The sequence below is a fragment of the Staurois parvus genome, unplaced genomic scaffold (genome assembly GCF_062004578.1).
Source record: "Staurois parvus isolate SC_StPar_1 unplaced genomic scaffold, SC_StPar_1.0 ptg000517l, whole genome shotgun sequence".
In the NCBI taxonomy this organism is placed as follows: domain Eukaryota; kingdom Metazoa; phylum Chordata; class Amphibia; order Anura; family Ranidae; genus Staurois; species Staurois parvus.
In genome coordinates this window covers 783,613-810,747 of record NW_028318313.1, presented here as the reverse complement: position 1 = coordinate 810,747, position 27,135 = coordinate 783,613, and the positions used below count along the sequence as shown (strand labels likewise).

At 41.9% G+C, this 27,135-nt stretch overlaps 1 protein-coding gene across 1 annotated transcript in view; it reads left to right on the top strand.

Moving 5' to 3' along the window:
• SLAIN2 (SLAIN family member 2) overlaps nucleotides 1-27,135 on the top strand; it is a 91,213-nt gene that overhangs the window by 25,817 nt on the left and 38,261 nt on the right. The window contains exons 2-4 of the mRNA XM_089690116.1: nucleotides 12,140-12,288; nucleotides 17,044-17,211; nucleotides 25,070-25,234. Coding sequence (XP_089546242.1) covers nucleotides 12,140-12,288; nucleotides 17,044-17,211; nucleotides 25,070-25,234 — 482 coding nt within the window. The remainder of the gene's footprint in view (nucleotides 1-12,139; nucleotides 12,289-17,043; nucleotides 17,212-25,069; nucleotides 25,235-27,135) is intronic.

Below are 27,135 nucleotides of genomic sequence, written 5' to 3'. Positions count from 1 at the left end.
GTGCTGACACGGCCCCCCCCCCCCCCCCCCCTACTGCTGCTGTTTCTCCTCCCTCGGCTTTCTGTGCTCCTTATGCAGCTGAGAACAGAGGGAATGGAATCACTTCTAAAAAAGGGAAAAACAGTTTATAATGTTTTTAATATCTACTCACAAATGTTTTATCTATAATTTCTATTTTAAACTTAATGGGTTGTTTTACAAGGTGAGGTTTTATATATACTTTAGTTCTGAAATTGTAATTAATTGAAATTCTGCTACAGGCAGCAAATGTTGTATTAAGCTGTAATAAATCTATAGCATGTAGGAGTTGGAGTGTAGAAGTATGGCTTCATTTGCCAGGAAAAGAAATGCAAAGGGGAGGTTGATTTTAGGTCACTGGATAGTTTATAATGCACATTACAGAATCTGATAGAAAAAAAAAGCTTCAGGCTGTAATGTTGCATGACTCCAGCAACTGAGGAAGATGAGAAGAGACAGCTCAACATATCCAGGAGAGGTCATGTTATACGAGTGTGCAGACTACAGCTCTACTTTCATTCTGATTAATAAAGCAGTTGTACTCATTCAGACATCCTTGTGTCTTGAGTCTTTATATTTTAAAGATATATAATTTTTTAGAAATGGTTACAAATAATAACCATAATAATGAATTTGAAAGTTTAAATTTGAACTCTGGGAAACCTGAAAGACCTTTCTTGCAGTGTGGGATTGCCTGCACTGCAAGGGTTAACTGCTTGCATACATATAGGGAACAGGTTACAACAGTTTAAGACCTTTATTTAGACTTGCGGTTGACAGACGGCAAAAGTGCGCGGTTGTGCCATGTTTTTGCGCCATCAATTTACGCAGTGCTTTACATATATATTGTACATTCACATCAGTCCCTAACCCTCAAGGGGCGTACAATCTAAGGTCCCTAACTTACATTCATACATACACATACTAGGGCCAATTTAAACAGGATCCAATTAATCTACCAGCATGTCTTTGGAATGTGGGAGGAAACCGGAGTACCCGTAGAAAACCCACGCAGGCACAGGGAGAACATGCAACATGATCCTTTTCTCCCTTGGGCTCCTCTGCTCTGCTAGACCAGTCCCTGCAGCCTCTTCTCACCTAAACTCCAGTGGTCTAAGGTCAGCTGGCATCATCAAGACCAATGCAGGGCTCATAGCCCTGCACTGCATGTGGGGATGCCAAGGGACAGTCTATCGCCAGAATGTAGAGAAGTGCCAGCTGTTGTGAGTGGAGAATCGGGTAAGGAAAATTGCTGTTCTCATCTCCTTGACACAAAAAGTATTTTAACCCTTGCAATGTTTGCACAGCCACAACAAAGGAGTATGTTTATCTATACCAAATATGGGCTTTAATAGTTTAAATAGTCAACCCGTGTGTTTACTAGAGGCTTTTTTTTTTTTTTTTTTTTTTTTATTCACACACTTTAAAAAAACACATACTAGGTTTAAAGATTAGTTAATACCCCCAATGATATGTTTTCTAAAAACAAGACCCTGGAGAATGAAAGTAGTACTAAAGGCAAAATCAGAAATGACATCTATGAAGCAGTCAGTCAGTATCATTCCCACAGCAGTCTGTCAGAAGAGATCCAGGGCATTCCTTGTAATGGAATGTCAGAATACCTTCTTTGATCGATTGCTTGAAGGAAGAATAACTGCATTTTATTAAAGGATTGGGAATACCTAGTCCCCTCCGTAGGTTTTGGTAAAATAAGCAATTTCAACTAATTCTGGCTGGAGAATGTGCCCAGAGAAATTTGGTAAATTCCCTTTGTATGCTTTTCAAGAGAGGAAGGAATATTCTATTAAACTAACGTGTAAAGTAGTTCTGGTATTGTTTTTTTTTTCCTTTTTTTTTTTTTGTTTTGTTTTGTTAAAGGATATGTTTACCTTTTTGGCATAAAATAATAAATGCACATTTTTTTTTTTTTTGCAGGTAAAAAAATGTACATTTACTATTTTTTGATTTAGGAGCCTGGAAAGCATTGTATTCCTGCTAATCGCTGGTGCAATACATAACTCTGCAGACCTGTCTATCTGTGTTCGCACCTCATAGGAGCAGACAATTACACTGACAAGACACAATGAACTACGACAGCGTTCCACAGCACCGTGGTAGTAGTTCATTGAGAACTACAAGCTGATAACCACAAAGGCTGAATGAGTAATGCGGCCAGGCGGGTGGCGCCCCACATGGCCACGTTTTTTTTTTTTTTTGTGACAACAGGGGGGGGGGGGGGGTCGAGAATGAATAGTGACACTGCTTGTCGCCTACATCTACTATGAGGAAGTACTGTAGAAGGTGTCTCAGTATTACAAAGAGAGACTTGCTAGCTGCAGCAGGCAGTGCATTTTGGAAAATCTTCAGTGTGTTCATAGGGAAAAGTATACCTTATGGTTCTGCTCCAAGCTATGGATGGAAGGGAAGGGATCACCCCACCGGCAAGTGAGCGGAGGGGAGCATGAGTCCGAGCAATTCCAGTGTCTACCAATACAAGTGAAGGGATGGATGCTGCTCAACTGACCCCAGGAGTCCAATATTGAGGAATGGCACCAGCAGCCATTCTGGCCACGCCCTCTGATGTTTCACCCCGCCCTCTGGGGGCTTGGTCACAGAGGCAGTGAGGATGTGTACCTCTGTGACCAAGACCCCGGTGCACGGGGTGAAATGAGTCAGAGGGCATGGCCAGAATGGCGGCTGAGGCCATTCCTCAACGTTGGACTCCTGGGGTTGGTTGAGCAGCATCCATCCCTGCTTGTGTGTTCAAATACACAACTTTTACACTTTGCCTTAAAGTGGTTGGTAAGGCTCAAGGTTTTTTTTGTTTTGTTTTTTTACCTTCATGCATTCTATGCATGAAGGTAAAAAACCTGTGTACAGTAGTCTTACCTGAGCCCCATCGCAATCCAGAGTTGTGCATGAGGACCTCAGTTGTCCGGAGACTCTCCCTCTTCATTGGCTGATTGTCGATCACAGTAAATGAGCAGACGGGGCTGGGCTAAGCTGCGGCTCTGGGTTTGAATGGACATCCAGAGCAGTGGCTTGAGAGAGAGCCTGCTTGGGTGTCCCCATAGCAAGCTGCTTGCTCTGGGGACACTTGGCAGGACTGAGGGTTCACAAGCAGGTAAGTATGAGATATACATATATATATATATATATATATATATATATATATATATATATGTGTGTGTGTATATATACATCCTGTTCCAAATTATTATGCAAATGATATTTTTCTCATTTACCTAAATAATTGATGTAAATAACAGTCAGCATAATTCTCATGTTATCAACTATTAAGTTCAATTCAAATTTTATTGCACAAACCTCCTAATAACAGTATTTTTTTTTTTAAACATAAAAAACTTACAATGCACTGTTCCAAATTATTACGCACAGTAAGTTTCAAAACACTTTATAGGTTGTAAAGAACTGAAAATTGTCATTTGTTGTGTTTGCAGCATATTTACTGAAATCAAAAGCTATTTCAGTCAAACTTTTAACAACATTTTAACTTTTTAAACATTTTAACAGGTCACGTTACATTTTAACATATGACCCCTTATTTGATAGCAGCTTCACAAGTCTTGCATCCATTGAACTTGGGAGTTTTTGAACAGTTTCTGCTTGAATTTGTTTGCAAGATGTCAGAATAGCCTCCCAGAGCTGTTGTTTGGATGTAAACTTCCTCCCACCCTCATAGATCTTTTGCTTGAGGATGCTCCAAAGGTTCTCAATAGGATTGAGGTCAGGGGAGGATGGAGGCCACACCATGACTTTCTCTCCTTTTATCCCCATAACAGCCATTGATGCAGAAGTATTCTTTGCAGCATGAGATGATGCATTGTCATGCATGAAGATGATTTTATTATGGAAAGCATAGTTCTTCCTTCTGTACCAGGGAAGAAAGTGGTCAGTCATAAACTCCACATACTTTGCAGAGGTCATCTGTACACCTTCAGGGACCCTAAAGGGGCCGACCAGCTCTGTTCCCATGACTCCGGCCCAAAACATGACTCCACCACTGCCTTGCTGATGTCGCAGCCTTCTTGGAACAGGGTGGCAGTCTACCAACCATCCACTACTCTATCCATCTGGACCATCCAGGGTTGCACGGCATCATCAGTGAACAGGACTGTTTGAAAATTAGTCTTCATGTATTTTTCTGCCCAATACAGTCATTTCAAAGGCACTCCTAGATTGTAAGCTCGAAAGAGCAGGGCCCTTGATCCCCTCATGTTTTGCATTGTATTGGTATTGTTCTGTCACATGTTCTGTCTCCCTTTGTAATGTACAGCGCTGAGCGAACTATTGGCGCTTTATAAATACTGTATAATAATAATAATAATAATTTCTGCTTGTGAGAATTGGTTAGTGGTGGCCGAATAGAAGGTTTATGCACAGTTGCAAGACTCTGGAGGACTGTACACCTTGATGTCCGTGGGACTCCAGAGGCACCAGCAGCTTCAAATATCTGTTTGCTGCTATGTAATGGTATTTTAGCAGCTGCTCTCTTGATCCGATGCATGGATCTGGCAGAAATCTTCCTCAATGTGCCTTTATCTGCACGAACCCGTCTGTGCTCTGAATCAGCCACAAATCTGTTACTAGTGCGATGATCACGCTTAAGTTTTTGTGAAATATCTAATGTTTTCATACCTCGTCCAAGGCATTGAACTATTTCACTCTTTTTGGCAGCAGAGAGATCCTTTTTCTTCCCCATATTGCTTAAAAATGGTGCTTTGCTTAATAATGTGGAACACCCTCCTTTAGTAGTTTTTCCTTAAATTGGGCTCACCGGCCAATCTAATTATCACAGGTGTCCGAGATTGTTTTCAGTGATCAAAAGAGCCCTGACACACAATGCCATCCATGAGTTAAACTGAAAAACAAAATATTTAATCTTTGTGACACTTAAATGGAATTTGCATAATAATTTGGAACGCGGTGTGTGTGTGTGTGTGTGTGTGTGTGTGTGTATGTATGTGTGTATATATATATATATATATATATATATATGTGTATGTATGTATATATATATATATATATATATAATCTCTTAGATTGTACGCCCCTTGAGGGTTAGGGACTGATGTGAATGTACAATATATATTTAAAGTGCTGCGTAAGTTGAGCGGCGCTATATAAGTACCTGAAATAAAAAAATATATATATATCAAATTTTTTTTCTCTTTTTTTGCTTTTTAAATTGCCTTTTATTATCACTTAAAATGTGTGCAGAATAAACAGCTGTGTATTGTGTATTGCTTGACCTATCACATCCAGCTGCGCTGACCTCAGACACTCTATAGGAGTTGTAACACTTTTGTACAGTTTGGTATTTTAGCACTATACATCTATTTCTATATCTCGGGAAGTCTAGCTCCAATGTCATATGCATTCCTGTAAGCTTATCAGACAGTCTGCTGAATCTGTGTAGAATGCAAATAACCAGTGGTAAGAATCCACCGAAAACAGAGTCTACTTTACATACATATTTTGTTAGTGAGCGGAGTTCCAGTCAGTTCTGTGTTTGTTAAAAGTCAGCATCTACAAAAACCGTATATCCATTTTGTTTCTGCCATTAGGTTCTATGAATGTATCAATATGTGTAATAAGCATGACAAGGCTGGGATAAAGGGTTAAAGTATAACTAAAGGCAAATTCTTACTTATTACTTCACCTCTCGGGTTTTTATCAACATCTGCACCCCCCGCTAGGGAGATCCACCCTCTCTATTTATCCTGTTTACTGTTCTCACCAATAGTGAGAGAAAATTCCAAATTTTGGGTTGTCGCCAGAACAAGAAGAGAAGGGAAATCTAAGAATGGGGACACTAATTCTGGTGACAACAAGGGATTCCCTCACCTTGGAGTAAATTCCTTCTTGCTTCCTTTTTTCTGGCTGTGGGACAAGAAATGCAAGGAGGTCTCCCCATTGAGACACAGAGGCCAAAAAATGTATTGAGGTGTTACTCTCCCTTACTCTATCCAAAATGACCAAAAGGTTTTGCCTTTAGTTCGACTTTAAGAAAAGTTAGTTTAAGTGGTTCTAAAGGGCTAGTTCACACTAGATGCAGTTCAGTGTGCTTTTTTTTCTGCATCAAAAATGCATGGACAGTGTTTTCCATGTATTCCAATGGCCCTAGTTCTCACCAGTGCATTCAGTTTCCGGTGCAGAAAAAAAAGTAAAGCATGCTGCATTTTTTCTTCACAGAACCATACTGGAACATAGTAAACTTTATCAAAACTGCACTGGAATGGAGTGTGGTGTGAACTGTAAGAAAAAACGTATCCGGAGTGCATTTTTATACTGTTAACTGGCCCTCAAGGTTTTTTACCTTCATGCATTCTATGTATGAAGGTTAAAAAAAAAAACCTCTGTGCTGCTTTCCTCTCCAGCCCACCTAAGCCTTAATACTCACCTAAGCCCCCTCTCTATCTAGCGATGTGCACTGGATTCTCGGGTCTCATGGGACTCCTCATTGGCTAAGACAGAAGGGGGAGCCATTGGCTCCCACTGTTGTCTATCACAGCCAGTGAGCCAATGAAAGAGAGGGGGGAGGAGTTGAGCCGCCTGTCCGTGTGTGAATGGATGCACAGAGCAGTGGGTACCCCCATAGCAAGCTGCTTGCTGTGGGGGCACCCAACAGGAGGGAGGGGCCAGGAGTGCCAGCAGGGGACCCGAGAAGTGGAGGATCTGGGCTGCTCTGTGTAAACCACTGAACACAGCAGGTAAGTATAGACATGTTTTTTATTTAAAAATAAATAAGCCTTTAGAATTGCTTTCAATTTACTTTATAAAATGTATATATGGTTTGTGAATGCATTACAAATTTATAAAGCACTTTCTTGTGATTTCAATATGTAAAAAAAAGCGCATATTTTTTATTTGGGTTTTTTTTTTTTTTTTTAATCGTAGAACTTGCCTGCTGCAATCCCTGCTCACTCTGAGCACTCCCTGGCATTCCATACTACTGGTGAGGTGCTTGCTCCCCTTAAAAGCACTTCACAGGTTATGAAGTATTAATTTACACCAATAAGCCATAACATTATGACCACCCACCATAACTTCTCAAGGCATGGACTCCACTTGACCTCTGAGGGAATGCTGTGTTTTCTGGCTTGTAAGTGCTTTAAGTTGCAAGGTTGGGCCTCCAGGGATTGAACTTGTTTTTCTTGCACATCCAACAGTTTATCAATTGGATTGAGATCTGGAGTATTTGGAGGCCAAGTCAACAGCTCAAACTCATTGTTGTGTTTCTCAAACCATTCTTGAATTCATCAGGTCAGGCCACCTTTTCTCATTGCCCTGTGGTCCAGTTCTGATGCTCACATGCCCATTGTAGGTGCTTTTGGCCATGGACATGGGTCAGCATGAGCACCATACACAACAAACTACAATGCACTGTGTGTTCTGACACCATTCTACCAGAACCAGCATTAACTTTTTGAGCAATTTGAGCTACAGTAGCTCTTCTATTGGATTGGACTACACAGGCCAGCCTTCCCTCTCTACCTCCATTAATGAACCTTGACTGCCCATGACCCTGTCGCCAGTTTGCTGGTTTTCCTTCCTTGGACCACGTCTGGTCGATCGTGACCACAGCAGGCTGGGAACATCCCACAAGAGCTGCAGTTTTGCAGTTGCTCTTGCTCATCTCGTCGTCTAGCCATTATAATTTGGCCCTTGTCAAAGTCGCTGAAATACTTACGCTTCCCTACTTTTTCTGCTTTCTACACACCAGCTTCAGAGACAACATGTTCACTTGCCACCGAATATATCCCTCCTACTTTCAGATGCCTTTTTAATGATATGATCAATGATTCACTTTACCTGTCAGTGGTCATAAAGTTATGGCTGATCAGTGTATATTTTACATTGGAGAACAGTAGGCAATCCATCCTGCCCAGCCTTCTTTTAAAACATCTTTGGTGTCCTGTCCTTTCTGCAGTTGTTCTTGTAGTGATTGGCCTAGTGATGGAAACAATTTTGTCTGGGATGACCTCCTCTGAGGAATGGTAGGGGTTGTGGCAGCCATCCTCTGTGTTCTGTTCAGACAATACTTTTTATAGGCTTGTTTGTAATCTGTCAGAATTAGCAGCTGTTGTCAGTTTTGCCTTTAAGCTATCCTGCTGCCACCTCATTATAGACAGAAGCAGTGATAAGTTCAGCCCTGCATACCTTGCACACATAGTAACAGATTTATAGAGTCGCAGAACTTGGTGTGTGACAGATGTGTGCGTTTCATGTGACAAGGCTGATCTTTACTTAATATTTCAGGGTGTGGTGAATCCACACAACACAGGCAGAGTTTGGTCTTCTTTTAATCACTGTTTTGCAATCTGTTTAAAATGTTTTTATTTAATTATCTGTAAAAGTTTGTTTTAAGCATGTAATATAGCCACGCTTTTTTAATATACGATTACATTTTAGTACTAGGATTGTCGTTTGAGTATATTTTATAGTCTAGTCTGGCTATTTTCAAGCAGGGCCCCTTCAGAGGTTGTTAGGGGTTCTTGTGGCTGGGTTACCTCCAAACTCATGGTGCCTGCATAGTTCTGAGTCCAGCACTTCTTGGAAGCAGGGCCAGATTTAGAAGGGGGCAAAAGGGACAACTGCCCTGGGCCCCCCTCTATATAAAAGAATATAAAACAATGTTAAAAATTATATAAAATATATATTTTTTAAAATACCGGTATGTATTAAATTACTTTCTTTTATTAAATATATCTTGGTGAGTAATATTTTTCTGGCCATTATCTGTAAAAGCTTTTACTCTGGACTGGTATATTGTAATTTTGGTGGCTCAAGTGAACCACTTTTATAGAGCGCCATGACTGCATGTGTGCATACGTGACCTCCGAATGACATTGTGTCATTCATTTTAAATACAATGTTTGACGATCACTGAGAATGTAAACCAAGTCTGTGTAGAAGGAGCCCCCGAAGAAAGAAAAGCAAAACCAGCGCTCAGGTCCATAAACGTCCTAGGAACACGATAACGGTCACTCGCTGAGGTGCAGTCCTCTGAAGATCTGGGAATCTTGATAATACTGGAAAAGAGCAAAAAAGGGCGCACTCTCCTCATGCATTACCGTGATAAAAAAAGAATTTGAGAATGACAAAAGTGTATACTCACAAACCAAGAGTCATAAATAAAAGCAAGGAACCAATGTGACAGTCCCAGCAAGTGGTGGTCTTGTGACAGGGTGTGCTAACGCGTTTCAGGAGACTAGCTCCCTTCCTCAGAGCCCCCCATACCCAAAGTGCCCCCAGTCCCCCAAAGTCTAAATTTGGCCCTTCTTGGCTGAGCCAGCAGTATGACACCAATGATCTTATGTTTAGATGTCTGGCCACCAACGTAAGGGCATTTTCCCAATGACTGTCCAACAAAGAAAGCATGCTCTATTGCAGAACACCTGGGAGACAGGGAACTGGTGCTCTGGCCCAATTGCTTTTGGAATGTAGCAATAATGCTCTGATGCAACAAAGCCAGTTACTTGGTAACATCCATTGTGTAAATTCCTTATCAACTACATGGCAGGATACATTAGTAACATGCTAACGCTTTTTGGCCAAAGCCTTTTTCATATATCAGTTACTGTAAGTAAGGCTTCAGCCAAAACACATTTGTTGTTTACTACTGTTTCCTGCCGTGTAGCCAATAAAGAATTGATGCAATGGATTTCCCAATGACTCCTGAAGGATTTGAGGGTTCCGTAAGACCTAAAAACTATTGTAAGGGTTCCTGTGGAGTAAAAACGTTGAGAAAAGCTGGTCAAGACCTTATTCCTTATTGTATTTTTCATTCCGATTCAGAGAAGATTTAGTGACAAACATACTTCAATTTGTGTGCCTTTCGAATAGTTTTTCTTTTTATCTGCCCATAGGGACCAATCAAATTGTGTTTTCTGAGAGTATTATGTTGGTTGCTTTGGGCAACAGCAGTGGCGGTGGATTTTCATACTTCTAAGCTGAACATGCACTGTACACATTTTTCTGATGACTTGGCTGAATTTTGCGTGAGTGGTGGTGTTGTCTCCTTCCTTCAAACATCCTTCATGTAAAAAAACTTGAAGGACTCTGGCAGAAAATTGTCAGCTGAATAACTGCTACATCTGGTTGTATGCACCAACTGTTCAGCCATTCATTGTGTAGGAATCTATATGTGTATGGCCAGCATAGTCCGGAATCCTGATAGATAAGACTGCGTTCTGTCATCATTGCAGTATTATGTTCTATGAGTTATAAACTACTTTAATGCCTAGTTAATCAGTGTTTAATTGATTAACAAAAAAAAAAGTCAGCATTTCTATACGTCATGTGAAACCAGTTGATTTTTAGTATTTTATAAGTAATTACTTTGTCTTTTTTTCTCGTATGAGCAAAGCATGTTGTGAAAAGTTTACCAGGCAGCCAGAGGGGTGTTCAGACAGCAGAGGAGTGATGGAATGAAGAGAGAGCCCAGGCTCCCATATTTTCTTTTGATAAAAGGTTTTCCGTGCTTCATACCTTCATAGAGAGTATATTCTACACTGTTGAAGTCTCCCCTTCCTGCAGTGAACCTAAATGAACAGAGATGCATGCATTTCTCGAAGTTTAAAGTAAAGGGTCTTTGTGCTGCTCCTGGCTGCCGCCCACATGTATGCAGAGCCTTCTCTACCCTCTTAGAGTCACATAGCCTATATTCACTGTATGTGTTCCCATGAGAGACTTGTTTACATTTCTTGCTGGTGATGTCCCAGAGATTTGCACTCTTCAGGAGTGATTGATAGTCAAGGGCCTCCGACAGCAGGATGTGCACTGCTCCCTATGCCGTATATCAAAGGGGCAAATCGGTGGCACTTTTGATGGGGGGAACTTTATCTGTACATTAATGAGCTTGACTATTGACTATATGTAAATTCTGTAAATATTTTCCTGTTATGTGGGGGGATGTAGACCGCTGCTTAAAAAATAATTGTTTTCCTATAATACCTAGCTTGTCCTCATCACAAATACACTCATACCCAGTGGTGTATTTAGGTTTTCTGCTGCCCTAGGCAACACAAAAATCGTCTGCCCCCACGGACACCAACCAGCACTCCCTCCACCCCTGACATTGACCAACAACACCCCTGCCCCCCACCTGGGTGAACCTTCCACTACCCCCCTTCCTGGCAATAGAGAGACACTCATCTTCACAGCTCTGGACATCCCTGGGAACGAGAGTCAGACTCTACATACACCATCAAGCAGCCCACAGCCTCTCTCGGATCCCACCTGGTTCCCATGGCGCACATGTCCCTTCTTTCATCCCTTCTTCTGGGGCGAGGGGCTGCCCCCTGAAAAATGCCACCCTAGGCAAATGCCTTGTTTGCCTTGTGGTAAATACACCCCTTCTCATACCCGTAGCTGACAGCCATGGCCTGTATAGTCCTAGGGCATAGGGAAGCGATTCACTAAAATTATAGCGACAGTTTTCTAGCATCGTGGCTGCATTAGAAAATCCTGCATAAAATCCATGAAAGCCGTGCAACAGTTTACTTGCTATTTCAGATTGTACCAAATTCATGTAGTTCTTTGTTCAACACTTTTATATGCTGGTGCTATGGCCATGACTAATTAAGAAATACCACCATGTCCGAGATCATAAAATTGGAGGTAAATAAGACCTCTGCCATGGTGGAGTAAATTGTGTCACATTCATGAGTATTGTGCCACAGTATAGTGAGCATTCAGCCCTGGTCCATACTGATGCAGTGAGGAATTCACATCGGTTTCTGTGCGATTTCCACACCGCATCATAATTGCACCCCGTTCATGGGAACCGCTGCGGGTGTGTATTTTAAGTTAACATGCAATGTGCATAATTGGATCGAATGGGTGTGAACGCACATGTGATCCGATTCTGATGTGGGCAAAAAAAAAGGGTCTCGCACTACAAAATGTATGGCTCAAATTGCACTGCCCAGAAATTGCATGTGATTTGCACAGGAATGCGCTGCGGTTCCTGCGCAAATTACATGCGATGTGCCGCACCGCATCAGTGTGAACCGGGGCTCATAGCTAGATTTTGTTTTTTCTTTTAATTTGACTTGAGAGCTTTCTATATGCTAAACCCCATTTTCCTTTTCAGGTTGTATACGTCACCAAAGAAAAGGTTATCGTCATCGCAGAACACAGTCAGTCCCCTGGTTTGGTGTCGGCAGGTTTTTGACAGTCCCACACCCGACGTGGAGTGTGCAAAAAAAAACCTTATTCACAGACTTGAACAAACAATGTCAGGTGAGTACTACTTCATACACTGTTCACATTACATCGCAATACATGGCTGAGGCTCTGCTCTCCTTATTGTGGTCAAACCATTATGCAGGAAAAGTGGGGAAAGATTAGAACCACTTTCTGTGTGCTCACTGATACAGGTAGTAGTGGGAAATCCTGTCAATGGAAACAGTCTTTATCAGGCTTTTATAGCTGCTTGCATTCTTGATTCTATTTCCCACTTAGTTCTGGGCTGAGTGTTAGGAGGAGAGGGAGAAATCTCCTTGCACACAGAAGTAAAAGCCTGACAGAGGCTGTAACTCTTTTCTACACCACCCAAAAAATGTCATGACCACAGGAGTTAAATACCAAGCTTGTTTACAGTTTTTAAAGTATGGACATTTGTATGATCTATTGACCACAGATGTGATACTAAAGCCAAAGACTGTGCAGTTGCACTATTTCATTTTTTCTAGAGTTTGAATGTGGGAAAGCGCTGCTGATTTTCATTATCCAATCACGTGCAAGCAAAAGTAAAAATGCTGTTTTTTTTTTTTTTTTTTTGTTTTTTCATTTTGCTTTCACCTGATTGGGTATTCTTTACAAAGTGAAGTTTCCCCACATTCATTCAGCTCTGCAGAAAATGAGTGGAACAGTTTGTTCTTTAGTAAATCAACCCTTAATGTGTGGACAGATCTTGATGGGTCAGATTAGTCTAGGTGACTGTGTACTGAAATGTTCAGGCTCTTGAATATATTTTTTTTAAAAGATGCAAATACTTTGGGACAATTTCCAGTGTAATTGTCTTTCTTGGAATGTTACATAAGGAGTGTTCTTTTCTCAACATGATGTGCATTGGTTGTATTTTGAAGCCATGCAAAGTTGTATCTGTCCTTGCTGACTTCTAAACAAGTATAACCACTGAAATTTTGTTTGGATGTCCTTAATAGAGTTGCTGACCACTATGTGTTCTATAAAAGATAGGTTTATGCAGGCCATAGATGGGTCGAAAATCGGCCGATTTTTCGGCTGAAAAAAAAATCGGTCGATTTTCGGATCGTTAGTGGGCTATTTGTTCGGCCGTTTTTCGGTATTTTGGCCGTTTTTTTTTTTTCGGTAAAGTTGGAAAAAAATCGGCCGATTTTGCCGATCGGCCGATTTTCGCGGCAATAATGGGCAAATCGCCCGATTTTTTTACCGATAAAAAATCTGCACATGAGCAGTGACCTGCAAGAGGAAGACAAAAAGAAGAAAAAGAGGAAGAAGAGGATGAAGATGATGATGAAGAAGAGGATGAAGAAGAGGATGATGATGATGATGAAGAGGATGATGATGATGAAGAGGATGATGATGAAGAAAAAGAAGAGGAGGATGATGATGAAGAGGAGGAGGATGATGATGAAGAAAAAGAAGAGGAGGATGATGATGAAGAAAAAGAAGAAGAAGAGGATGATGATGAAGAAGGAGAAGAAGGATGAAAAATAAGAGGAATTCCAGTCCTGCAAAAAGTGTCCCTGCAGAGAGCTCTGCTATTTCTTTGACAGTTCCTTGACATTTACAGAGGTTGCAACATTGTATCTATTTGTTTCCGAATAAAAACATCTGTATCCTAAATGGATACAAATAGATACATTGTTGCAACCTCTGTAAATGTCAAAGAAATAGCGGAGCTCTCTGCAGGGACACTTTTTGCCGGCTGTAGACGGGATGAAAAACGGCCGATTTTCTTTTTTTTTTTTTTCTCCATTGGTGGTAACGTCGGCCGCTTGAACGACCGATTTTTCGTTTTTTAAAAGAAAAATCGGCCGTTTTTCTCCCCGTCTATGGCCTGCATTACTCCATGAAACATTATAGGGGAGGTTCACTAAAACCGGTGCATACAGAATTTGGTGCAGCTGTGCATAGTAACCAATCAGCTTCCAGGTTTTATTGTAAAAGCTTGATTGAACAAGCTGAAGTTAGGAGCTGTTTGATTACTATGTATAGATCACCATTTTTAGTAGGTCTCTCCTTTTATGGGCTCTTTCACATGGGACGGACCCATTTAGCGGATCCGCTTGCTGAGCGGGGGAGCTCTCTGCTGATCCCTGCTGAGCAAGCGGATGACCGCTCTGTGTCCCCTGCACTGCTGCAGAGCAGACACAGAGGTGCTCGCTCTCCTCAGTGGGCGATCAGATGAAAACGGACCGCCTGTACGATTTTATCCGATCCAACGGATGGAAGGAGAATTGGTTCCCCATCCGTCCCTTTTTGGCGGATCAGATCGGATGTTGGCGGGTTTAAACGGACACATGTCTGTTTACACCTGTGGCTCCATAGAGGAGAATGGAGGTTCCAATCAGGTCCACCTGAAAAATGGGCAGGTGCACTTGATCGGAACGTATGTGTGAAAGACCCTTATGTCTGTCAGTATGTTCATGTGCATATAATGCAGTATTCGATTTTTGTCAGATTTCCAAGCAAAGGCTTTATTTTTAATTGTTTTCATATTACAAAATGTATGTGTTTACTACTTGAGAATAATGCAGTTCTTTCAGATAAGACTAGCACAGCAGACTTTTTCTTTGGTCACAAGCTGTTTTGTGAAGAAATTAAAACCTAAAGGCAAGAAATCCTTCTCAGATTCTGATGTTTTCAGATACAGTTATTGCTTGTTACCAGTGCAACTTATAAAACCACATTAAGCGGAATTTATCAAAACTGGAATGGATATAATTTGGTGCAGCTGTGCATAGCAACCTATCAGCTTCTATTTTCAGCTTGTTCAGGTTAAGGAGAAGTACAGCCAAAGGTTTTTTTTGGCTGTACTTCTCCTTTGGATAATAGGAGTACAATTCGCTCTGCATTCCTGTGACCTGTTTTCTGCTGACCGTGGGCTTAAGCCCTCTGTCGGCTGCTGTCACTTAGCCGGTCAGGACTGGGGAAAGAACCCGAGTCAGGATTTAAAGCCAGGATCTATCCTAGAGTCTGGAGCAGCACCTGGCTCAGCCTCTCAGCAGTCCACTGCGGCTCTCTCCCCTCCACAGCCCAACGGCCAGAACAGAAAGCGCGTTGACTGACAGTCACTGCTCTCTGCTCAGAGTGGCTGTGAGAACTCAGCGATCAGTGGTCATGTGATCGCTGAGTTCTCACACTTAGAATAGGCAGGGGACAGATGCAGCAGCGGGAGTAGGCAGGGGGCAGGTGCAGCAGCGGGAGTAGGCAGGGGACAGATGCAGCAGCGGGAGTAGGCAGGGGGCAGGTGCAGCAGCGGGAGTAGGCAGGGGGCAGGTGCAGCAGCGGGAGTAGGCAGGGGGCAGGTGCAGCAGCGGGAGTAGGCAGGGGACAGATGCAGCAGCGGGAGTAGGCAGGGGGCAGGTGCAGCAGCGGGAGTAGGCAGGGGACAGATGCAGCAGCGGGAGTAGGCAGGGGGCAGGTGCAGCAGTGGGAGTAGGCAGGGGGCAGGTGCAGCAGCGGGAGTAGGCAGGGGGCAGGTGCAGCAGCGGGAGTAGGCAGGGGGCAGGTGCAGCAGCGGGAGTAGGCAGGGGGCAGGTGCAGCAGCGGGAGTAGGCAGGGGGCAGGTGCAGCAGCGGGAGTAGGCAGGGGGCAGGTGCAGCAGCGGGAGTAGGCAGGGGACAGATGCAGCAGCGGACCGAGGTAGGCCAGATTTTGGCTGCTCAGATTTTGATAAATTCCCCTCATAGCTTTTTGTTTTGGCTCCATGTATATATCTTGAAGATTACAGAACAGCCATTTATTCTAACTGACCCAAGATAACATATAGTGCAGCTATCCGTGTGTGTGTGTAATGAAAATAGGAATATGGATGCTACCATAGATTTAAAAGTTGTAGACTACATTGCTCTGTTATCCTGTTCATGGCATTACTACCTGATAATTCACTGACCTAAATCGAGTGTAGAGGGGAGCAGTTCATATTTTCCAGATTTGGGGAATGCTTGCTTGTTCTGGATCCCTGACTCACTAGTTGGTGAAACCAGAGACTGACAACATTGGAGCCAGCACTTTTTAAGATCAATTTATAAATATGGCACTCACCATTGCTGTCCCCACAGGTTCTCTTTAAGGTCATTGAGAACTAGGGATAGCCTGCTGCATCTGTGCCAACATTGACCTGTTTGGCTTTTTGAGAAAAAGGAGAGCTCCAAACCTCTTAAAGAAAGGGGGTGGAGGACCTGTGTTTGGTCAGTCAAATCATAGCTGTTATTGGTGGGGTTTGGTCTACAAAAAACACTCTTCATTCTCATAGGTTATATTTAGGGATTTAAACAGTTCTACTATAAAGCCAACTTTGTGTAGTTATACAGTTCTGTTGTACATTTTTTTTTTAAGTAAACATCTTATATTTTTGCCTGCTCTGTGCAATGGTTTAGCACAGAGCAGCCCTGATCTTCCTATTCTTGGGTCCTCCATTGGCGCTCCTCCTCTTCTCAGGGCATCCGCTTAGCAAGCCGCTTGCTCTGGCAACACTCCCGAGTCCCACTCTGCATGTCCATAAGACACACAGAACAGGGCTCAGCCCCACCCCTGCTCCTTCACTGGCTGTGATTGACAGCAGCAGGAGCGAATGCCTCTCCTGGGAGAGCAGCCACTCTCGTACACATCTCTAGATCGCGATCAGGTTCGGGTAAGTATTAGGTGGCCTGCAGGGGAGCTGCATACTGAAGATTTTTTTACCTTTGTGCATAGAATACATGATAAAAAAGCTTCAACCTTTACAACCACTTTAATGTCTGATCACATTTGACATACTAAACTAAATATTTCTCTGTCTTACAGCAAACAAGAGGCAGAGTATGTACAGCATTCCTTATAGTTCATCCAGCTATGCTAGCTCCTACAGTCCCAATCCCAATGGAAGTCCATACAACAGCGGCTTCAACTCCCCATCCCCCACTCTAGTAAGACCTCCAGTAGTGCGGCAGCTGGTTCTGCCTAGCAACACAGGTGAGTAAACATCAATATTTACTTGACAAGTACGGGTTCCTTTTTTCACACATTATCTTTTCTGTGCCATTTAAAAATGTGTCTGCATTATGTATGTGCTTTAGGAGTTTTGTTTATGGATTTGCATGTTTTATCAGCACAGACATGTTGCTTTCTTCTTGGTAGTTACAGCGATGTGGGAATCTTAGATGTCCCCCATAGGCTTTCTTGGTAGCTTTAGCTGACTTGTACAACTGCAGAAGGGCAGACCCATACCGCTTTAGGATTACATTTATGACACAAATATTATCTTCTTTTCCAGACACCTACAGAATTTATTTTGTCATAGCTGTATTTAGCAAATGGTTTAACCAGTCAAGGGTATTTGTTCATTTGTTCGGGCAGATGCAATAAAAAAAAAAAATTACCGTTTCAGTTGTCTGTTCTTAATAGCAGGATTCTATGAAAATAGCAGCATGGCCTTATCCAAAAAGAGTTTTCCCAAATAGTTTTCCAGGACAGCATATGAGATGTAGGAACCTCCTTCAACAGGAACAGGAAACGCATCACTAAATAAACTTTAATAGGAAGTCCTTCCATTGAACTGGTGAGTTTTTGTGTTTTTTCTGGCCTGAGGCGATGCATCGCCTGGAGCCTGGGTGAGAGGGTCCTCTTTCTCTGGCTTTCCTTATCGCCCACCTATCTGGCTCTCCTGAGAGGTGCTAGTAGGGTTCTTGGCTAGATTGCCCTCAAAGACCCCTCCTCAGTATAGGAAGGAGGTGGCTGGGTTCCCAGTCGGTGTGCCTTGGTGCGTGCACTGTAGGGCACTTAGTGGCTGGGTCTTATGCGGTAGCTGCATTGTTGTGTGGCCTGGCTGTGTTCCTGTTGGACCGGATGATTCAGGGGCGTTAATCCCAGGTGGGGTGAAGCCATTTCCAGGTGCCGAAGCCTGTGGTTCTAAGCCTTGTTCTCGGTGAAGGGGGAAAGGTTTGATGGTGTCTTCCAGTAGAGGCTTCTTAGAATGCTACAGGTAGAGAAGCTAATACTGCATTTTGGATTCTTCAATGCCAATTGCAGCTCAAGCGGATAAGTTGGAGATTACTGTACCTACTTTCACTTTTTCCCTAGGTTTTCACCTAGCGTGTAATCTGTCATCTGGGGCCGTTTGGTGTTGGGCTTTCCCTATCTAGGGCTTTTTAGAGGGAGTTTGGGGTTTGTGTCTTGTTTCCTCTCTCAGAGAGGAGGAGTAATCTGCCAGTGCTTATAGCAACCTTCTCTACAGTGAAAGAGGAGTTGACCTCTACCTTGCAGTCTACCTTTGCCGATCGGCCGATTTTCGCGGCAATAATGGGCAAATCGCCCGATTTTTTTTTTACCGATAAAAAATCTGCGCATGAGCAGTGACCTGCAAGAGGAAGACAAAAAGAGGAAGAAGAGGATGATGATGAAGAAGAGGATGATGATGATGAAGAAAAAGAGGAGGAGGATGATGATGATGAAGAGGAGGAGGATGATGATGAAGAAAAAGAAGAGGAGGAGGATGATGATGAAGAAAAAGAAGAGGAGGAGGATGATGATGAAGAAAAAGAAGAGGATGATGATGATGAAGAAGAAAGAGAAGAAGGATGAAAAATAAGAGGAATTCCAGTCCTGCAAAAAGTGTCCCTGCAGAGAGCTCTGCTATTTCTTTGACAGTTCCTTGACATTTACAGAGGTTGCAACATTGTATCTATTTGTTTCCGAATAAAAACATCTGTATCCTAAATGGATACAAATAGATACATTGTTGCAACCTCTGTAAATGTCAAAGAACTGTCAAAGAAATAGCGGAGCTCTCTGCAGGGACACTTTTTGCCGGCTGTAGACGGGATGAAAATCGGCCGATTTTTTTTATTTTTTTTTTATTTTTTTTTCCATTGGTGGTAACGTCGGCCGCTTGAACGACCGATTTTTCGTTTTTTAAAAGAAAAATCGGCCGTTTTTCTCCCCGTCTATGGCCTGCATTACTCCATGAAACATTATAGGGGAGGTTCACTAAAACCGGTGCATAGAGAATTTGGTGCAGCTGTGCATAGTAATCAATCAGCTTCCAGGTTTTATTGTAAAAGCTTGATTGAACAAGCTGAAGTTAGGAGCTGTTTGATTACTATGTATAGATCACCATTTTTAGTAGGTCTCTCCTTTTATGGGCTCTTTCACATGGGACGGACCCGTTTAGCGGATCCGCTTGCTGAGCGGGGGAGCTCTCTGCTGATCCCTGCTGAGCAAGCGGATGACCACTCTGTGTCCCCTGCACTGCTGCAGAGCAGACACAGAGCAATGACACTATAATGGCTGAGGTAATCGCCTGTATAACACTGTCACCGCAGGCCGGTTATACAGAGGGTTAAACAGAGTAGCGCTCTTTTTAGAGGCAGAAATTCGGAAATTGCAATAAAGAGCTATAGAAACCGTTCAACACTTTCAGAAGTGCTATCTGGAGTATTCGGTCCAGCGAAAGCAAATGCCCTCTAGTTTAAAGGGAGAGGAGGATGATTCTTTCTGTGTGTAAAGTTGCTGATTCCCTGGCAGTATGTGGATGTCCTTTTAGGTGCTCTCTAGTAAGCTTGGCATTCAAGGTAAAGTGTCTGTTTTTGCATACTGACATGTACAGTATTAGCCCTTAAGGGAGGAAAAGGTTTTTCCAAACCAATGTAAGCTCACAGATCACATTAATTGTTCTTAACTGTTTCTATTAGCTGTTACTTGGGTGTGGCTGTCTCACAGTTGTTGGGCTTGCCTTCCTACACACAGTACAATTTGCAGACTATTATCACAATGCAGCCAGAGCCACCAGAAATTTCACCTCCACCTCTCTTCACAGTGCTTTCTATTCTCACTAGAGAGGAGCTTGAGAGGCTGAATTATATAAAATGTCTCAGCTCTTGATGAAAGCCTTCTTACCTGATATAGTATGGCCTTCACTCCTTGGGATCGGGCTATATAGACCTCAAATATACTGTATACCTCAGTGGTTATGTGGGGCTACATTCACATAACCTCACCATATACTTTCCATTGAGATCTCTCTCTTTGGGTAAGCCTTCGCATAGGTCTGTGTTTTTGTTTTTGTTTGTTTTTTTTCTTTCATTTTAGGCCTAAGGTTTTATCTTGTACTTCTCATCTAGGGCCTGAGGTGTAGTAACCATTTTAAGCTGCTGGTTTTGCATGTGAAGTCACATCATGTCTGCATGGGACTCTTATACTTAGTCTTGTCAAGACCTTAGGCTTTTCAGGTCCAGGCTTTTATTATACAAGTTTACTTACTGCCACCTCTAACTTCTAAGGATCCTCAAAAAATGGGATGTTTCAAAGGGTTACATGTTATAGCTAAGGCTTATATGCATTTTTTTATGACTTCTTAATTTGGGAGATTCACATTCCTTATCCACTTGTGGATAAGGCCTCCAGGCTCATTGACCTTACATCTAGTATTTTTTTCTACAGGCTGGGGTGTTTTTTCATACCTTACATTGGGAGGATCCCTATTAGACTATTTAATGTATTTGTTAAGGGACCTTATGTATTGTTTTTTTATATAATATAGATAATTTACTGTTCAGTAAACCATGCTCTTGATTACATTCAGGTCTGGCAATGCAGCAGCAGAGGCTTCTGTCAACATAGTGTTTGGCAGGAGGGTCCCCTGCATGGCATTTAGGTGTCAGCAGAAGATATTTGACATTTTACATTACATAAGTTGTGCCTTTTACAAATATTGTAGTGGGGTTATCCTGTACCACATTATTAACCTTTTACAAGACTTCCTATGCATATGCTCTGACGGTAGAGGTTTAAAATATTTATGTAATGTATTATACTGCATATCACAGCTTGTTTTTGGTCTCATGTTGCAACAGTTACACTGGCTTTTGTCAAATGGTCATGTTGGAAAACCAGCATTTGATCAGCGCTTGAAGCCAATGGCAGCAAGTGCTGAGCAGTGTATACTGGTGGGGGGCAGTTCCCCTGTCAGAATATAAAGACAGAGAGATTCCTGCATCACATATTGTGATATGTGACATGTGTTAATGAAGGGATCTGTCCGTTTTTTTCCTTTTCAACCAGTTGGAAAAAAAAACTGTGTGTGTACTCAGCTTTGGCATTATACTATGGTTGGTCAGCAAGTGGTTAATAAATAAGCCCTTATTACATTACATATTTTGGTAACTTTTTTACTTAGTAGAGGTTTATGATAGAGCTCTGTATATGCATGTTGTCTAACACATAAATGTAGCTGAGAACTATGGATCTATATTGTTAAACTAAAATGTAATATATTGCAGCTGACTAGTCCTTTGATGTGCTGGCTGCATTAAAGGAGAAGTTAACCTTTGGGAACATGTTACATGTTCCACCCATTTTTAGGGTGGAACATGTAACATGTTCCAACTCCTCCAGCTGCTGCCTCCTCCGCCACTTCTAGTGACTGCAAGTGGGGGATTTTCTCCCCCTGCTAGTTGTCACAATTTTAAAAGAAAACACTCTTCCCACCCGGCTGCGTCATTCATTCACAGAGTTCTGTGAATGGGAAACTACAAGTACTGTCAGCCTTTACGGCTGTCGGCCTGTAGTTCTCAATGAACTACTATGGCGCTGTTGAGTGCTCTGGTAGTTTATTGTCTCTTCCTGTCGGTGTGTATCTTCCTACCCATATGAGGTACGAGCAGACAGATACACTGACAGGAGTCCTGCATGGCACCTGCGATCTGCTGATCAAGGGGACAATGCTTTTGCAGGCTCCAAGTAAAATAAATAAATGCACTTTTTTTTGTACCTGCAAAAAGATGTGCATTTTTTTTCAAGGTGAACTTATCCTTTAACTTTCATTTTTCAGGTGAATATTGTCAGTAAGTGCAGAAACTACCAGTTGATCTTGGCAGCAATGTAGTGTCTTTGTCACTTTCTGTCAACAGAAAAGACAACAAATAAAATCCTCAATTTGTTTTGCAAACTATTAAGTTCATCAATCAACCATGCAGTAAATATAAACAAAGGCATACAAGTCCAACATGTGTGAAAGCCATGGTTTTGCCCTAGATACAGTGGAGAGGTGAATGTAGCCATGAAGGGACAGGAAGTGTGTTATTTATTTACCAGGTGAAAATGAAGAAGAAAGTTTAAAAAAAAAAAAAAAGTTAAATAAAAGAGAACATGAATGCAGCCGCTACATCTATGGATCAGTAAACTGCAGTATATTTAATTTTTTATTTTTTGGTTTAGAGTTTGAGTTTAATGATTCTTTATCAGCTTCTTAAATATAGCATCTCAATATTTATTTTAGGTATGAAGCTTGGTCTATGAATATTTTTATTACTTTACCCTAGGTTCATACCTAAGCATTTTCTGCAGTGGTTTGCAGAAACACAGTACATTCCATTTAACATGATTTCCTATGGGACATGTTCACATCTGTGCATTTTCTGGAAAGGGTCAGGGACTTTTATAGACTTCAATGGCAACGCTGCAGAAAAGCATGTATTGCGTTTTTGATGCATTCTGCGTTTTAAATCTGCCTAGTAACAAGAACAATTTAAAAAAATTAAAAAGGAAAAACGGAAAAGCAACAAAAACGCAATGCAGAAATGGCTCAAATGCAACCTGCATAAATGTGAACCTAGCCTCGCTACTGAGAGACTGAACTAATGTTGCCCATCACATCGGATGAATACCGCTTTCGAAGAGATCATACGATAATCTGATCATTAGTACACAGCTATCGAGAGCCGATCATGATAGTTCATGCAAAATTATCCAAAGGGACAAACATGATACCAGAACGTACGATTTTTGTTTATTCAGTACAGTGTTCACCCGAAAAAATCTCAAGACCACGCATGCTCAGAAACTAATACAATACAGTACATCACTTCCGAAGTTATATACTGACGTACGAGAATGTTCGTACTGTGGTAGCCTCTTCGTGATCGATATGAGACAAGCATGCAAAAAAAAAAATATGGATGATCATTTGCTATTTTCATCGTGTATGAGGCTTTACAAAGATTTTATTGGGTGTGTAAGCCCTAGACAAAAACTGGTTATAAACATGCAAATGTGAACAACCAGATTTCCCAAACAATCCGGCAAAGTATATCTGATTCGGCACCTTGTTATTTCTGAGCATGCCCAGCCACAGCATGAGGAATTAATTTTAGATGGCTCAGCTTGCTTTCCTTTTCTCTGATGATCTGGTTAGGGGGTGTAGTGTCATTATGTAGGATCAAGCTGTATGCTTGGCTGCAAGGGCCCCTAGCAACCAGACTCTTTGGACATCTCTAGCCAACGATAACAAATCACTTCTACAGTGCAAACAAGCAGGAAATAGAGTAGATAGCATTACCATTATTTCTAGACATATCTACAATTATGCTTATCAGTTAAAATGTTTAAGTGGAAAATCTCTTTAAAGAAGTCCTTGACATCATTTGATCGGGCTATGTTATGCTTGGTCTGATTCCTGACAGTATTTCCAAAACACATAAACACATAATTTTGGCTTGGCGTACCATGTAATTTGTGTTGGAAAGTGAGCTTGTGCCTAATAAGGAACTGAAGCATTCACTGCTATACCAGTTATATTTAAACACCAGAATCAAATGGAAAGTGCCCTTGTAAGTAACATATATTATGTGTAGAAATGCATGCTTATTGTACATATTTGTTAGTATTTTTACATATTTTTTTCAAATAGAAGTGATTACTAAAGTTGATATTCCTAGAGTTACAAATCACAGAGGTCTCTTTATCCCATTGAAGTTGTTCTCAACACCCTGACCCTGTACGAGTATTAATGTTCTTAAACCCAGGACCCTGCTTTAACTATATCCAGTCTCCCACAGTACACAGAACATGGAAATGCAATTATTTTAGTAAATATAAACTGCTAAATACCTTTTCTCATCAGCAGTATATAGCATTCTTGTGACTTCTGTCAGTGTCTAGGAGAGCTCTGGTTAAAGCTTGTAGGAGGAATTTTCTTTCTGCTCTAGGAGGATGGAAAACCCCTGACCTCTGCTGATTGGCCCTGTGCTGATCACATGCACCCTCCCAAGAAAAAAAAAACCTCTAGCAATACACACCAAACTGAGCATATGCATGTGACCACGGGTTCAGTCTGTATCAGGTGGTCATTTCAAGAAGAGGAGGGGCAGAGAAGACAGGATCAAACAGCCTTTTTACACAATGCGGAGGATTAACCCCTTAGGTTCCACAGTGAGTATAACACACATGCTTTACTGCATATACAGACTGATTTTACTGTTGTGTGTTTAGTAACACTTTAAGGCAGTCAGGGGTGCAGGGGCTGCATGAAAACAATAGCTGGCAGATGAGATTCCTCCATCCACCCTGTTTTTAGCGTAGATGGAGAAATCTGATTATGAATGGCTAAAGCTGGCAATAGATGGATCGAAATTCAGCTGGTTCAGCAGGAACCAGACACATTTCATTTTTGGGCAGGCTGGTTGTACTGAAGTTGATCTTTCAATACAACTTGAGTACAAACAGCCTGTCTGGATTTTTTCACTGCTCACTGCCAGCAGGACACAATAGCACTTTCCTTCAACTACAGAAACTTGCATGATGTATGGCCTGCCTAACTATATTAGATGCCAAACTAGTGAACCCTAAAAATGTCAAACATCAGGACAAAAAAGTAATTCTCACCCTACTAAGAGACCTGAGGGTAAAGGTTTTCTTTAAATGGGTTAAACGCATACTGTGTATATGGCAGAAAGTGTCTGATATTGGTCAGAAAAAAACCTTGTTTTACTTTATACTGTTTTAATGTAAATAAGACTTTTTTCATTTTTAATAATGTATGTGTTTTATTGCCTAGGACTTTATAAAAACTCATCTGACAGAAACCCTCCTCCTGACAGCCCACAGTCCTCAGTGGACAGTGAGCTCAGCACATCCGAAATGGACGAGGACTCCGTAGGTTCAAATTACAAGCTAAATGATGTCACAGATGTCCAGATATTGGCCCGGATGCAGGAAGAAAGTGAGTATGGAACATTTAATTAGAAATATATCCTGCTTTATTCATATAACTCGTTATAATACTAATTATCTACAGGAAACCATGCTGTTGTCTTAAGATACAAGTTTACAGGCTCCTTATATTATGCCACTGAAGTGAGATGTATTGTCCAACTTTTTTTTCTTTCTTTTTTTTTTTTTTTTTTTTTTTTTTTACAGCAACACAATACCATCCCACCTAAAATTGTTTCTCTTATACAGTGCCATTTCTATTATGTTTAAAGTGATACTAAAAACATATTTTTTGTAAAATAAACCTGTCATACTTACCTGCTCTGTGCAATGGTTTTGCACAGAGCTGCCTAGATCCTACTATTCTTAGGTCCCCCACTGGCGCTCCTGGCCTCTCCCTCCTGTTGCAGTTTGCTATGGGGGCACCCGCTCCTGAGCCGCTGCTCCATGTGTATTTTCACACATGGAGCCACAGCTCAGCCCCACCTTCTCTCTCTTCTCATTGGTTCATTGACTGTGATTTACAGCAGTGGGAGCCAATGGTTCCTGCAGTTGTCTCAGCCAATGAGGGGAGGGAGTCTCGGGATAGCCGAGACTCCAGTGCACATCACTGAATCAAGAGGAGGCTTAGGTGAATATTAGGGGGGCTGCTGCACGGAGAAGGTTTTTTACCTTCCTGCATCGAATGCATGAAGGTAAAAAACCACCAGTTTTTACAACCACTATAAATACACTTGACCTGGTCTTACACGTTTTGTAAGGTAGCAGTAGTGTCTGCAAGTACCTTTTGTTAGTTTTCAGGGTTTAGCCCCTCTCTCAGGGGTGTGGAAATTTTTTTATTTTTAAAAGCTACTTGTCCAAGGGACTAAATCGTGGTTCCAATCTACTTGCCCCTTGTGACAATCAACTTGTCCTGATAAAAAAAAAAAAATAAATAATTTTAAGCAAAACCGTATTTAAATGTGAGGTGCTTTCAGGAATGTCTGGGGCTTTTAAAAATGACGGGCTTTATGGCGACTTAAACTTTTAATGTATTCAACATTGCGCTGCTTCTCTCCTACTCATCTCCTTGTCTATCTCCAGCACCGCCCCCGGGGAGTGGAGAGACCTTGCAGTGTAATGAGCACTGATTGGGTGCTCATCAGGAAAGGGGAGTGTCAGGCACTTTTAACGCTAAGTAGAAGCTCATCTGCTGAACGAGTAAATAAGGAGCCGGCCCTCATTGAGAAAATAAAAACTTTATTCCTTCAGGTTACCCTTGCACATGGAAGTACTGGGTGCTCAGTACTAGCACCTGCTGAGGAGCCAAATCAAGCACCAGTGTCCGCTTCGGTAGGCCCCGTGCATACCTGGGCGTTTTGGGATTACGGCAGAATCGCTGCAATTCTGCCTGCAATCTCAAACCCACTACAGTCACACTTCTCAGATTCAGGTGTCATTGTTTTCACTGACACCTAAAATGCAGTGCGGTTTTGCCATGCGATTTACTGCGTGGCAATTCACATCATGTGAAGCTTGTCCCTCAAAAAGGAGAATGAGCTTCTTTTAAGTGATGAGCTTCACAATATGCAATTTGCTGCAATTGTCATGCGATTTCACATCTTGTGAAGCTTGTCACTCAGGAGCTTCTTTTGGCCGACAAGCTTATTGCAATGCGATTTGACACGCAATATTCTTGGCAAAACTGCACCACGTTTTAGGTGCCTTTGATTATAATGGCACTTTAACCTGCATTTTGAAATTGTGGGCAGAATTTGCAGCGATACTGCTACAATCCCAAAACACTGAGGTATGAATGAACCCACCCTGGTTGACACATAGTGAATCTGCACCACTCCTGAATTCGGAGTCGTACTGCCACTTTCATGAAGACTGTGCCTGTCTGCGCTACAACAGGATGAAAAAATGAAT